The sequence below is a fragment of the Hemicordylus capensis genome, chromosome 6, assembly GCF_027244095.1.
Source record: "Hemicordylus capensis ecotype Gifberg chromosome 6, rHemCap1.1.pri, whole genome shotgun sequence".
NCBI lineage: Eukaryota > Metazoa > Chordata > Lepidosauria > Squamata > Cordylidae > Hemicordylus > Hemicordylus capensis.
The window spans coordinates 84,530,562-84,545,458 of record NC_069662.1 but is presented as its reverse complement, the minus strand read 5'-3'; the positions used below and the strand labels follow the sequence as shown (position 1 = coordinate 84,545,458).

Sequence of the window (14,897 nt, the reverse complement as noted above, 5' to 3'; positions counted from 1 at the left end):
AACAATAGCTATGTTTTGGGTGAACTTAGAAATGAACTGGGCCTGTAAACCAGCTGGTGCAGCTGCATGGATCAAAGTCTGTGTTTCCTCTATGGTTAATCTTAAATCGTGTTGAAGCCTAACTAGTCCCGCCATCCATTCAACAATGGTGTCTGGGCCTAATGGAACCATCATTTTGGCTAGCTCCCTAGCCTCAGCTAGGTCCATGCTCTTGACAGTGACAGTGGTTCCTTCTGACTGCCCCTGCGCATTAAGCCTAATGGTGACTGAGGAAGTAATCGCTGCTACGGGATTCGCTCCCTGGGAGGCAGTGTGTTCTCGGGCTGGTCCCTCAATCGCTGCCATAGGCTGGCAGCTGGGATCGGGCTCTGCTCCTGTGATGCTAGAGATCTGTAGGGTCTTCTGCTCTAGTTGTCTTTTTTGCTGCTGGACTTGAGAGTGACAATCACAAGGATTGTCCTTCCTGACTGGCTGGGGTTTGGGCAGGGAGAGTTCCTTTACTAGCTCTTTTAATCCTGGAATGGCCATGTTCTGTTTTTATAACTGTGCTACTTCCTCAACCAATCTCTGTTTGGAGAAATCTAAACTCCTAATATGGTCCTCCAGGCTGATTTTGTTCTCCTCTAATTGTCTCAGAGCCATGGCTTCCTTGGTTTCACATACGCGCACTTTTCCCAGGGCAGCATCTTGCTCCCTTTCCAAAGTACATGCCTCCAAGGCTAGAGTTATGCTCTTAACTTGCTCCAGGAGCTCTTCATTCTTGTCTATGAGTGTTCTAATTTTTCCATCTTTATGGTCATGTTTCTCTAACTGCTTATGTAGAAAGACTCTGAGAACTGTGACTGCTGCTGCTTTTCTGCCCTTTTTATCTGGGCACTGCCTGCTGCAGTATTCCTCAAAGAGAGCCTTACAGTCTTCAAGTTCTGAAAGTTTCTGCCTAACAAATTCTAAATTTGGAAAAAGGTCCAAATTCCTCTAAAGCTTCCTCCCACTTCCCCTTCTTGGGTCCTAAAAAGGCGCCACTAAATTCCCTTCCCTTCCAGGACTCGGGTTTGGGTCTGTTCTCTTTCTCTTTATGCTTCCAGAAAGCCATGGTGTCACCAAAAGAACTGGGCAGAAATACTAGATTATATGTTGTGAACTACACCTGGTTTCACACTCTGTATATGCTCAGAGGGAAAGAGGCAAAGTCACATCATACACAAACTGAATTGGTTCTTGGAGATGGTGACCATGTAGGATCTGGGCGCGCAAACAGAGACAGAGAGAGACACACTCAAAAAGTTCAATGGGCTTTATTATAGAAAGCTGCTCATCAGGATAAAATAATCCAAATTAAAAACATGTTTCCAATTCAAAGTGTAGTGTAATGTGCCTAATTAACATGTGTGTGTGCAGTCAGTAATTACAGCTATTTAATAATCTAACAAATCCTAATAAAACATTTAGCAAGAAGCAGAAAAAGAAGGAAGAAGGGAGGGCTTAGGAGAGGGATGGCAGTGATTAGTAGGGAAGAAGGAAGAGGGATCCAAGGCTTGTGGAGGGAGCATATTACCAGGGTCAGAGGCTTTGAGAGCGGTGGGGCTTTCAGCTGAAGGAGAGAGGCTGTAGCTGGAGACAGGAGCTTGGGAGCGATGGTCAAGCAGGCAGTTTGCTCAGAGTGAGGCAGAGAGTGAGAGTACCATGGCTGGAGAAGTCTTGACTTCTCACTGTGCAGTAGAAGTCACAGACAGTTCCTGTCCATGGACAGAGTTCCTGCTTGTTGCCCCGTGGTTTAGCAGCAAACTCTGGGATGACTCTTGAGCAAGTATGCTTGTTAGGCAAGACTGCTGACTCTGTCCAGTAAGCCTCATTCTTTATAGTTGTATCTTCCTTTGATCTCCATAGAGTCTCTTCAAAATACCCTCATCCTTCCTGGGTCCCCAAAAGGTGACAATTTGCTGTTACCTTCTGGATATTGTCTTTTAATTATTCAGGATATTGGCTAGGTCCAGGGAGATCCGGCCCAACAGGAACAACCGACAGCTGAGGCGGCGGCTCCTTTGGTAATGCAGGGGGTGTCAAATGGCAGCGGTGTCGTCTGAACACACTGGTGCATGAGCACAGGCAGTTTAGGAGGCAGCGTTGCGAAAGGATGGACATCGAAGAACATAAGAGGTGATTTCAAAGGAGTCCTTGCCAGCGACAGCGGCTTATGCTGCTGTGGGATAACAGCAGCCGTTGGAAAGGAAGGATTAACACGGTGCTGGATGCCTGCATCGATATTGACCATTGACATCGAGGAAGTTGAGCGGAAGACCAAAGTAGTCAGAATCGGGAAAACCGGTGTCGACATCAATGCTGAGACAGCGGTTGTTGTCAAGATTGATGGGATGGCCGGAAGCACCAAGCATGATGGTGTCAACAGAGGCACGAATAGACTAGCCCCTGCATCAGTAGGAGGTGGCTTCGACAGACTCGACGACGGCACCGGCAGTCGATATTGAACTGTCAAAGGTGAGGGGGTCCTCGAAGAATGAGCCAACTTCGACTTATGCTGTTTTGGAGGTGGCAAGTCGCTGTCAGAGGCCACACACTGTCGTTTGTGCTTTTTGTGCCCATGGTCAGAAGACTTGGGCTTCTTGAACAAAATCTCCTCGAGATAATCCCACAGGGTTTGAGACTGTGCACGAACAGACCCTGGGGCAGACATTGAAAGAGGGCCTGTCGAGGTTGATACAGAGATTGATGTCGATTCCAGCCTCAGCACTGGATGCAGCGCGTCTCTGTAGAGAGCGGCTCTGAGGTGTAAAGAGCGATTTTTCAGCATTCGCTTTGAAAAGGATCTACAAATCCTAGAAGTGGGGACGTGTTGCTCTCCCAAACAAAGTAAACAGCGCTCATGTTCATCAGTTGAGGGAAGTTTTGCCCGACACTGAAGCAATCCTTAAACATCGTTTTCTTTCTCTCAGCCATGACTTTTCCGACGGCAAAGCCATGGAAGGCAGTCATCAAGTCCAAATCAAAATCCCAAGAACAGTCCACTTACATTCTGAAGTCTAAGTACCAATCTGAGAACGAAGACCAAGGGAAAGATGAAGAATAGTTGAGGTCACAGTCCGAGTAGCACTAGAAAATCTGTCCGGAGTAACACTTTCTTTTCTAAAAACTGAGGAACAATGAATCAGAGGTCCGAACGCATCAGTGGTCGCAAAGAAACAGACAATATGGCACCTGACTGCCAAGAAAAGCAAGGCAAGGGGCACATGCACGGCAGGGAGAGGCACCAAAGAGGAGCTAGTTAATCCATCCAAGAGGTCCCTTCACAGGCGCAGTAACCCATTTCTCATGATGACTATGGATCACTTCCAGATCATGTATTAGCTGCAGCTCCCCAACTCTTCAAATAATTTAAAGTTGACCCATTGCTAAGTAAATTTCCTGCCCTTTTTATACAGTCTTTTAATTTTGCAGCATCAGATTAATGGAACAGGCGGGGGAGCAGGGAGTCTGTTTCATGCTTAATGTTTTCCAACAATATCTGGTAGTGGTTAGGAACTGTTCTTGTGTTACCAGAGAAAAGAAGCGAGTCATTAATTCATCAATACAATGGCCCTACACAGCAGAGCTCCATCATTTGACATGGAATTATTATTGCCATAAGGTTCTTCAAAGCTTTAGGCTGCAATTCTGTATACAATTAGTGTCAGGAAAAGTTCCTCAGTCCCATTCTATATTGAAGTTCAAACTCACTTGAGGCCATAAAATTTTAGGCCTCAAAATTTAAGGCCTTAAATTCACTTAACGTTTATTAAATTTACTTAACGCTGCTTTATTTGATTCCAGCCTTTAGTTTGTATATAAGGAAGCAGAAAGAGGCTGCTTTCAGGCTTGTCAATGGTTCATACTTAGAGCTAGGGATGTGCCCAAAACTGGATGTGCACAAAACTTACTTAGAGCTAGGGTTGTGAGCCGACCAGGGACTTTTTGTATAGGGCAGTATATAAATGCACTAAATAAATACATAAAAATAAATAAAAATGGTTTGCCCAGTTCAGTTAGAGTCCAAACTGGACTGGGCATGTTCAGTTTTGGCACCCCCAAACATGGGGACCGGTTCAATTCAAATTAGAACGTGTTTGGGCCCAGTTTGGGGGTGCCAGATACATTAGAATTATTATTATTTTTTAAAGTCAGATTCAGCACCACCGAGTTCAGTGGCCCTGGAGTTGCTGCTGTGACCGAAGGGGTGTGTGTGTCTCTGGCAGCTTCTCCTCCCTCCCACTGGCCTCCTACGGTCTGTTTCATGACTTGTGGGTCACTGGCTGCTGCAAATGGCTGCTGCTTACTCACAGAGGGCTGAAACAGCCTGTCGGAAACCAAGGGGGGAAGGGAAGGCTGGCAGAGGAGAAAATCTGCCAGAGAACCTCCTGCGGCCGCAGTAGCATTCCCTGGTGCCACCGAAACCAGCAACAGCGAGTCTGAGTTAAAAAAAAAAATCTAACATGTGTGGCACCCCCAAACTGGGCCCATACTGGCCTGAGGGGTTCAGCGCGACCTTGAGCCAAACCAGGCCCAGTTCTTGGACTAAGCTGGCTCACACATTACTACTTAGAACCTTGCTGATTGTTTTACTTCCTCTGCCTGTTTCTCTTCCATTTCTATCCAGTCTGTTTAACTATTCCCTACCCATTTGTCCTTGGCTATCTCTCTGATCTGTAATGCCGCCCACATCCTGGCTTTCTACTACTGCTTAAATCCAGTTAAAGTCATTGGAAGGTAAATGTTCTGTGGGCTTGATTTCAGCCCAGATGTTTCTAATGTTTCTAACATTACTAAAGGCAACAAAGCTTCACTATTCTGCACTTTTAGATTCTGAATATGGTCTGTATTTTTTTTCTTGTGCAGTGCATCTTTCTAATGTGGACAAGTTTTATTTACTTCAGACATTTCCTGTATGAGGGATTATATCACATGTTCCTGTTTTTTGGAGAGAGGTGGTGGTGAGATGATCATGAAAAGTGAGATTGTCTCTTTCACATACAGTTTAATCTACAAACATTCCCTACATTACAAGAAAAAACTGTCTAAGTTGTACCCACAATTCAAATTGTTTTTCACTTTTGCAAGGGTTGTAAGATTACATGATCATAACATAATAAATGTTCACTTATGATTATTATGATCACTATCCCTCAAACAATTTTTTTTAACCTAAAATCAGCAATTACTTATGGATATTTTATTTATTTATCTATCAGTTATATGGCAGATCCAGCATTTAGAAGAACTTTTATTATTATTATTATCATCATCATCATCTTGTTTACACAGTCAGACAGGTGTTATTGACTGGTTTGTTTTATCCAGACATCGAGTCCTTCCCAAGGACCTGGGATGGCTGAATTTTATTGTCAATTGTTATAGATATCGTTGCAGAATATAGGCTGTTCCCAGTAAAGCTGCTTTTTGTAATTGGCTGATGGTGATTTCTGTGACCCCTATGGTGTTGAGGTGCTCTTCAAGGTCTTTTGGAACTGCACCCAGGGCGCCAATTACCACTGGGATTATTTTCGTCTTTTTCTGCCACAGCCTTTCAATTTCAATTTGTAGATCTTTGTATTTGGTGATTTTTTCTATTTCTTTTTCTTCTATTCTGCTATCCCCTGGTATTGCTATGTCGGTTATTTTGACTTGTTTTTCTTTCTTCTCGACTACAGTTATATCTGGTATATTGTGTGGCAGATGTTTGTCTGTTTGTAGTTGGAAGTCCCATAATATTTTTTACATCTTCATTTTCTTCAACTTTTTCAATTTTATGGTCCCACCAATGTTTGGCTACAGGTAGCTTGTATTTTTTGCAGATGTTCCAGTGTATCATCCCTGCTACCTTGTCATGCCTTTGTTTGTAGTCAGTCTGTGCAATCTTTTTACAACAGCTGATTAGGTGGTCCACTGTTTCATCTGCTTCTTTACAAAGGCGGCACTTGCTGTTTGTTGTGGATTTTTCGACTTTTGCTCTTATTGCATTATTATTATTATTATTATTATTATTATTATTATTATTATTAATTTCTCTTTCACTTCAATTGAGAGACCTTGTCTGTACAAAGCAGGCACATGGGCTGGGTCCTTCCATTAAAATCAACAGGGAGAACATGCATGCAAGGGACTAATGTGCATTTCCCAGCCTGAAAAAGGGACTTCTTGGGTCTCCCTCTGGAAAGGGATCCCTAGCCACATGACAGCCCCTTTGAGTTCTCAGCGCTCTACAACAGATTCATGTGTACTCCTCTGTTTGATGTACTATGTATATCTGAGCACAAATGGAATGATGGACTTTGACAACCGAACATTAAAACATTGTTGAATATAAAGCAGAAAGATCATACGTGCACTTACAGGTCCGGTGCAAGTTACATTGAATTCAGTAGAATTTTGCACCATGCATTCTGAATGGCACTGAAGACACACAGAATCTCTTTCAAATTCCCGTGGTTCCCTGAAATTGGTAGAAGAGAGAACATACATCATACCAACACCACACAATGACATACCATGTCACACTTCAAGTTTCCAAGATCTCTAACCTATAATTCTAGTATTTTAGTGTAACTGTACTAAAACAGATAATTGTACAACAAAATAACATAGGATCAATATGATGTAGCAGTGGTGGCGACATCCCTGCAAAATGTTGAGCCATTCATTCACCCCAACAACCCCAAGAGGTACTTTGTCACATTGACAATGCAGAGAGCCTCATGACCTTTAAAGACAAAGGGTGGGAAAGTGTCCAGATAGCATATTACGCAAGTTCACTATCAGGCAGGCAACCCTGAACCACGTCACACTGTTTGACTGAGAAGTGATCCTGAAAGTCTTATCCCAAAAACAGCAGAGAGTGGATAACAGATATTAGCATGTAATTAAGAGGGAACTTCATGAAGGCAAAGCCAGATGTCATATATAATATTTGCTCTTGTCTTCCAGAGGCAGGTAGCAGCCTCTGAAAGCTTTAAAAGTAAAGGCTGACATAGTTGGTTGACATAGTATACTTGGACTTTCAAAAAGCTTTCGACCAAGTTCCTTAGCAAAGACCCTTGAGAACACTTAGCAGTCATGGAATAAGGAGGAAAACATGTGTGGACTGGTAACTAGTTGGACAGGAAACAGAGGGTAGGAATAAATGGACAGTTCTCTAAATGGAGGAAAGTAAGAAGTGAGGTCCCCTAGGGATCTGTACTGGGACCAGTGCTCTTTAATTTATTCATAAATTATCTAGAAGCTGGAGTAAGCAGTGAGGTGGTCAAATTTGCAGATGATACCAAACTATTCAGGGTAGTGAAATCCAAACCAGATTGTGAGGAGCTCCAAAAGCACCTCTCCAAACTGCCTGAGTGGGGAACAAAATGGCAGATGCAGTTCAATGTTAGCAAGTGTAAAGTGATGCATATTGGGGCAAAACACCCCAACTGCACATATACACTGATGAGGTCTGAGTTTTCAGTGACTGACCAGGAAAGAGATCCTGGGGTTTTGGTGGATAGCGCATTGAAAATGTCGACACAATGTGCGGCAGCTGTGAGAAAGGCCAATTCCATGCTTTGAATATTTAGGAAGGAGACTGAAAATAAAACTAATATCATCAGGCCCTTATACAAATCTATGGTGCAGCCACATTTGGAGTACTGAGTACAATTCTGGTCACCATACCTCAAAAAGGACATTATAGAACTGGAGAAGGTGCAGAAGAAAGCAACCAAGATGATCATGGGCCTAGAGCACCTTCCTTATGAGATAAGGCTACAACACCTGGGGCTTTTTAGTTTAGAACTAGGGTCATCCCATGAAACTGATGCCAAGAAATTTAGGACTGACAAAAGGAAGTACTTTTTCAAACAACACATAATTAACCTATGGGATTTTTTTTTGCCACAAAATGTGGTGAAAGCCCCCAGCCTGGATGGCTTTAAGGAAGGCTTAGATTAATTCATGGAGGAAGTCTAACAATGGCTACTAGTCTGAAGGTTATAGGCCACCTCCAGCCTCAGAAACAAGATGCCTCTGAATGCCAGTTGCAGGGGATCAAAAGCAGGAGTGGGCATGCCCTCTTGCCTGCGGGCTTCTCAGAGGCATCTGGTGGGCCACTGTATGAAACAGGATGCTGGACTAAACGGGCCTTGGGCTTGTTCCAGCAGGGCTGTTCTTATGTTCTAAAGCTTGGTGAGCCACACACTGTGCAGATCTGTAGTAAATAGAGTAGGGTATGGGCATGAGCCTCACACTTATATGCCTTCCCCTACTCCAAAGAACTACACAACTTGTTCTTCATGACTAGTTTTACAGTTCTCTGAATCCTCATCAATAATGATGATCCTGAACAAGAAGAACCTGTAATCCATCTTATCCAAGTATTTGATGTTTATGTGAAGAAATAATTCCACAGAAATTAGTTTTCCTTATTTTCTTTCTGCTGTATCTTGCGTAACTATTCCTAAGAACAGAGAATACACACTATGCATACTTTGGGCTGGGGGGGGGGACTATTCATCAGCAGATGTTACTACTTTAAAGTGAACTTCCTTCCGGTGACATTTTGACCTACATGGCAAATTTGGTCTTTTCTCATATCAAATTATTAACATACTTTAATTAGTGGTAAGTTACTTAACATATAATGGTTAAGCCATCTGTTCCTAATTTTCATTTTTTTAATTATTCACTCTATGTTTCAGAGAAGGCATGAATCTAAATATTAGCTGATTTCTGTTTAACTGACATAATTCAGTTTAAAAACATCATGATTGGTTCACACTTTATCTCCCAAAGGACAGACTCACAGGCAACCCCAGAACAAAGAACATAAATGTAGAGGAGCATGAGGGAAGGGTCCATGGGCTCCCATCTTCCATATAAATCTTTAATGCAAATGTTTTATCATACCAGTGCGATAAGAGGTTAATTGATCTGAAACTTAAAGATTCACCAGACTTGTATATAATGAGATCACAACCATTTATTTTGGTTAAATCAGAATAGCAAGCCCCGATTTCATGCATTCACAGATACAGAGTAAGACTGCAGCACTAAACACACAACTGAATTAAAAGCATGGAAGACATCTACCTGCTCACCATATATGTGAACAATAAGGATGTAGCCAAATAATTAATCCTCCACATTAAGTGATCCTCCATATTAAGTGAGAGAATACACTTCTCTAGATATAGGTAATTTAAGCAGAAACCATTTATAAAGATTCAAATGATGTCTTGACCTTGAATTATAATTGCTTTGGACCAAAAAAACACTCTACAATGAGATTGAAACTGCTGGGGAAATAGAAGGGTGGAGTCTAGTAAATGTATTAGGATTGCACCCATAGGATGTCACTTGGACAAGCTGCAGTAGGTACGATTGCAACTGCACACACACAGACAGACAAACAGACAGACAGACAGACAGACAGACACACACACACAAAATCTGGATTCTTGCATCTTTCTTGCATGGTAGAAACTCTTACCCTTGGGAAATTTTGCATTCTTTCACACATTCCCCCTGGCGAATAAAGTGACGGCAAGAAAAGCATTGGTAGGGTCCTGGGCCCCAGCAGCCAACATCTGAGCAGAGGGGATGACAAATCTGACCTGTAGAAGCTAGGAAACACAAAAGACCAAAAGATCAATATATCTATACATTTTTAAAATGAAGTGAAAGTAACTAGAGATTAGAAAATGTTTTAATCCTCATGGACATTCAGTTGAATAAATTGCTAAACTTAGGAAGTTACCAGTCCAGCAACTATTCACAATGCTATCATTCTGAGGTGAACCATACATGACACACCATTTGTGGTTTTTCTTTAAAATGGCAGCTGTGGGAGAATGGGGGCTAATCAGGATTGGGACCATAGTGTGCAGAATATAGGCATTTAATCCTTTCCGTTCATACCAGGACCCAACAAAAACACTCTCCTGAAGTTTTTAGAAGCCCTAGCCTTCATTGGCTCCAATGGAAGCAATCCTCCTACGGAAATAGCACCATCGGAGGGTGGCATTTTGACTGGGACGGGGCATGAAAAGGGTTAAATGCTCCCTCTCTGCATGACAGGCTCCCAATCCCGATTGCTCCCCATGGCTATTTTACCTAAGAAAATACACACAAGCACAAGTTGCATGTTTAGTGTCACATTGAATTTGAACTTCACATCACACTGTCTTGGAGCAGTCTCACCCAGAGGATCTTCAAACCCCACTCCCTTTTATATGCAAAGTGCTGGCTCAGCAAAACACCCCTTCTGTTTAGAAGTATCCATTCCAAGTCTCAGAAACAACAAGTGACAAAGGAAAAAAGGAAGTGATCAGGAAGCAAATAAGATAATCCAATGTATGTATCTCAGAGGTCACCATTTTAATAAGTCGTGTAGGCCATCAAGAGTGCCCAAGTTTGGCTCTGGCTGCACTTCTGTGAACTTTAGAAGCCAAGTGCTTTTGTCATCCCACCTTTCAGTTTTAAAACAGCTAACCAACAAGACAACTAACGAACAAGTGAAACATATAATCAAATTGCGCACTCAGAATCAATAAAAAGGAATTGTGAACAAGCTCCGCATAAAGAAAACAGCAGTAACAGCAAACAGCAGAAGAAACAATTTAAACCTCTGAGGAATCAAATTACTTTAACTGGGTGCCTAAAACTCACTACAGTTTGCACTGTGCCCTTGCAGGAGGCTGCTACCAAAGGAAAGGCCTTTGCTCAGTGTGTTATGCGACCATAGCATATGGAGTTGTGGTCACCTACAGCAGGGCCTCTGATTATCTTAAGGAGTAAGCAAATATACACGTGGTCGTGGTGGGGAGAGAGTTACATCCAGCTGTGCCCAATATTCAGTTAATATAGTTCATCTGGATTCTGGAGAGCTGAAACAATGCATGCTTTTGAAGAAGCAATGTGTATGAGCCAAGCCTGACTTGGGTGTACAGACACATGTATTATTATTATTTTACATTTATATCCTGCTCTTCCTCCAAGGAGCCCAGAGCGGTGTACTACATACTTGAGTTTCTCTTTCACAACAACCCTGTGAAGTAGGTTAGGCTGAGAGAGAAGTGACTGGCCCAGAGTCACCCAGCTAGTTTTATGGCTGAATGGGGATTTGAACTCGGGTCTCCCCGGTCCTAGTCCAGCACTCTAACCACTACACCACGCTGGTGTAATCTCACCACATGTAGAGATTAATAATGTAAATTTATAATGTAAATACAAAGTTATTGACCATTTATTGCATTAGTATGAAGTAGGTTTTCGGAAAATGTGCATACAGATAACTTAAAATCGAATAAGGACACCTAATTAGCTTACCACATTCAGTTTCGTTTCTGTTTTTCAAAGTTTTTGTTTTCTGATTTTCTGTCACAAAAAGTTTCTTCCAATCCACCGTGTTAGAATAGCAGAGGCGATCATTTCTCAAAATGACGACATCTCCATCACTTACTTCCTTGAGAGAGCGCAAGCCAAGAGAACTTATGTTCAGGCCAGTGATGGCAAGAGCATATTGGCCCCTAAAATGGAATAACAACACTAAAGTAGGAAAATACACAAATAATTCCATCCCCAGACTATTTTTTGATTGTCTATAATTTGAAATGGGTTTTAAATAAAATCAGTGAAGAAAGTGGAAGCTGCCTTAATGATGGCTCTCTCAAAGCAGACATAATGGCAGCATTTTCATGTAACACAGAACTGGAGTTGCAGGGGCCAGAGGTTTCCCTATGGTTACATCCAAAAACATGCAATTCAGGTACTGCTCATCCGGAGACCCAAGGTTGCACTCTGCAGACTCCAATTTGAACCCATGGTTTGTAGTGAGTTTCACTGCTCATAATGTGCCAATGCGGCCATTCATTACTGCAAATGCATCACTGGAGCTCCTCCCTCTTTTGGGGCATGATTGGCAGTGAGGGTTGTCCTTCAAGAAAAAAGAAAGCCCACATAGCCAGTTCCCCCTCCTCTCTGGAGTCTCCATAACTGTTAACTGGGCAAAGAGGCACCTTTACTAACTGCTAATCTTTGCTAACTAGGCAAAGAGACACCTTTTAAATGTGGTGATTCTCTTTATTGAGCAAAGGGAGAGTAACTGGCCCTATCCACCTTCAGCACAGTACTTCCAGTGACTGTTGCTGGTGTCTATCTTATGATTCTTTCTAGACTGTGAACCCTTTGGGGACGGGAAGCCATCTTTAGTTGGGTCTTCATTTATTTATTTAATTTATTATTTCTCTCTGTAAAACCACTTTGGAAACTTTTGTTGAAAAGCAGCATATAAATATTTTGTTGTAGTAGTAGTAGTAGTAGTAGTGAGTGCGCTTTCTGTTTTGTCTGAATGCGGACAGGAGAGCTGGGGAGGGGCAGGGAGCAGAACCACAGGTCCATTGGACTCGTACGTGCGAATGCAGCCAATGTAATGGTTAACATAAACCATGATTGGAAACTTCAAACCATAATTTTATAGCCTTATTTGTAGAATTCAGCTATCATGCTTAACCATCCTAAAGGAAAAACAAGGTAAGACTTATGGTCCACAGGACTTAATTTTTCCCCTAGTGTCTTTCAACTCCTTATTAAAAACACAAAACTTAAATCAGGAGCCAGTACTGTATATGGTTTGGAAGCTCTTGATACTTCAGAGTTGCTGAAACTAAGCAGGCAATCAGCAACCCCCCAATCAGCAACCTGGCTGGAAAACTGTAAAAGTCAAGTATAAGAGTGAATTAAGAAAATTCAGCCCTGCTCACAATAAAAGTTTTTAAAAAGAAAAAATGCTGCTGGTGCAACCCCTTAGATCAAGCTGAATTTTAGTTGTGTATTGCAAACAATCAGTGTTCTTGTCCTTTTGAACAAATCCAAATATGAGGGGTGGGGGAGTTTCTGGAGCATGAACTAAGCTTACATTTGTTTTGTTCTGCCTCGTATAATCTTCAGATTTTCAAAAGCATGCAAATCAGTGACATTTGCAGGCCAAACCTGGATCAACAAAAACCCTGGAACAAGACAAATAGTATTAAAAGAATTACAATGTATTTTTGTTAGGCAAGAATGCCTTTCCTCTTTATGAGAACATCAAAATGAAGGACAACATTTCAGGGAGTATGGAGCTATTTTTAACACCACTTTGTAAACAGTTTACATGTAGGCCACCAAGATAGCTAAACAGTATGAAGACTGGTGTCTCACAGACTTTAGTAGTCTGAAACACCAGATAAGGTTTGCTTCCCTTAGCAAGTCTTGGTGAAGACCTGTGTGTTTCAATGCGGCATAAACAAACTATTTCCCACACTACTGAAGGCCTTTTTAAAATACAGAAAATGTGAGAGAAAGAATAGGCAAGACAGAATTTAACAGCTACTGTTGTGCCTAATGCAGTTACGGTTGCCAGCTTCTGATACTGAGGACCTGTTCAGGCATTATTTTCTGGGGAGAAATCATTATGCATCTTGCACTCTCTCTCATCCCCCACCCTAGTTCACTGTTGGGAGAAACAAATAAATGAGCTAGGCTCTAACTACAATCATGGAACCTCCTTACGTGACTAGTCAACAGGGCTATACCACCTGATCCATCCTCAGAAAGTAATGGGATGGGTGGAGTAAGTGCATTTGAAGAATTACATTTACAGCAATGTAAGTGTAATTACAATACAGTTGATTTATTTTCTCCTGAGTGTGAGAGGCCATGACGCATTCAAGCCTCCACATGCAGCTCATGCTTCACAGGGAACATTATGCACTCAAGCCTCTCATCTACCAGACAAGCTGGAATACTTGTCTGATGGATGTATAAGCCAAGCCAGTACTGTTGGTACTTAACTTTCTAAGAAGTAACCTTTCTAGAGCAATGCAAGTACTCTGCAAGACACTTCAGTTTTATAACTCTTTGGTTTGTTTACAATTTAAACAACTTTGCTAGAACTAAGCTGTTACATAGCTCTAATCTAAGTATCTTAAAAGGTCAGCTGTTAGAACTGCACATATAGGTTCCCTGTTTTACATTCATCCTGAGAAAGAACTACTGTTTAAAATTTTGAGTTATTGATTGGTGAGTGTGAAGGAGCTTACCTGACATTAAACTCCTGGAGCTTTCCCGGACAGGCAGCTTTACTGTGGCAGTAAAGTGCAACTTTACCAAAGTGCAACTTTTTAAGAACTCATATAATTGCGCAGTAACTGCTCATCGTCAGAAGCAAAGCTGAAAAATGTCATTGGCTGTATGAATGGCACCTTCTGTCGCCATTCTGGCATTGCTGTAAATGCTTCCATGATATGAACTCCCCCACTCAGCCTAAGTACTGCAAAGCTGTGTTCCAAATCTCCATTTGAAAAAGCTCCTGGTGAGGCTGCTTGTTACATAAACATCTGAAAGTCATTCTTCAAATAAGTTTTGAAAAGGTGGGTTTTTTAAAAAAAAAACCCTGTAATGAAAGTCTATAGTAGTGGTTCCCAACCTGGGGCCCCCAAGATGCTGCTGAACTACAACTCCCATCAGCCCCAGTTACAATTTATTATTAATTCAGCAGCATCTATAGGCCCCCAGGTTGGGAACCACTGGTCTATAGTTACAGACATTTCCTCATTAGTTACCCAGATTGATGGAATGGTAGTCTGTGGATACACTCATGGGACTGTTAGAACACAAGGCAGCCCAAGACTCTATACTAAGTTAATGAGTCACTCTGCTTTTTTATAAACCGCCTCCGTCAAAGACTCTAGGTGGTGAACAACACCAATAACAATTAAAAATATAAATCAGTTAAAGGGCAAACACCTGGCGCAACAGGTAGGTCTTAAGAAGGGCCTTAAAATTATTATGCCACACTCATTTCCACCCCATCGTTGCAAGATATTTTTTGCCTCTTT

At 41.9% G+C, this 14,897-nt stretch overlaps 1 protein-coding gene across 4 annotated transcripts in view; it reads right to left on the bottom strand.

The window, feature by feature from the left end:
- Positions 1-14,897, bottom strand: part of EGFR (epidermal growth factor receptor) — a 257,934-nt gene that overhangs the window by 57,809 nt on the left and 185,228 nt on the right. For all 4 annotated transcript variants that reach the window (XM_053260618.1, XM_053260619.1, XM_053260620.1 and 1 more), the window contains exons 11-14: positions 12,935-13,025; positions 11,347-11,546; positions 9,509-9,641; positions 6,382-6,481 (exon numbers count right to left, since the gene is read on the bottom strand). In XM_053260618.1, coding sequence (XP_053116593.1) covers positions 6,382-6,481; positions 9,509-9,641; positions 11,347-11,546; positions 12,935-13,025 — 524 coding nt within the window. The remainder of the gene's footprint in view (positions 1-6,381; positions 6,482-9,508; positions 9,642-11,346; positions 11,547-12,934; positions 13,026-14,897) is intronic.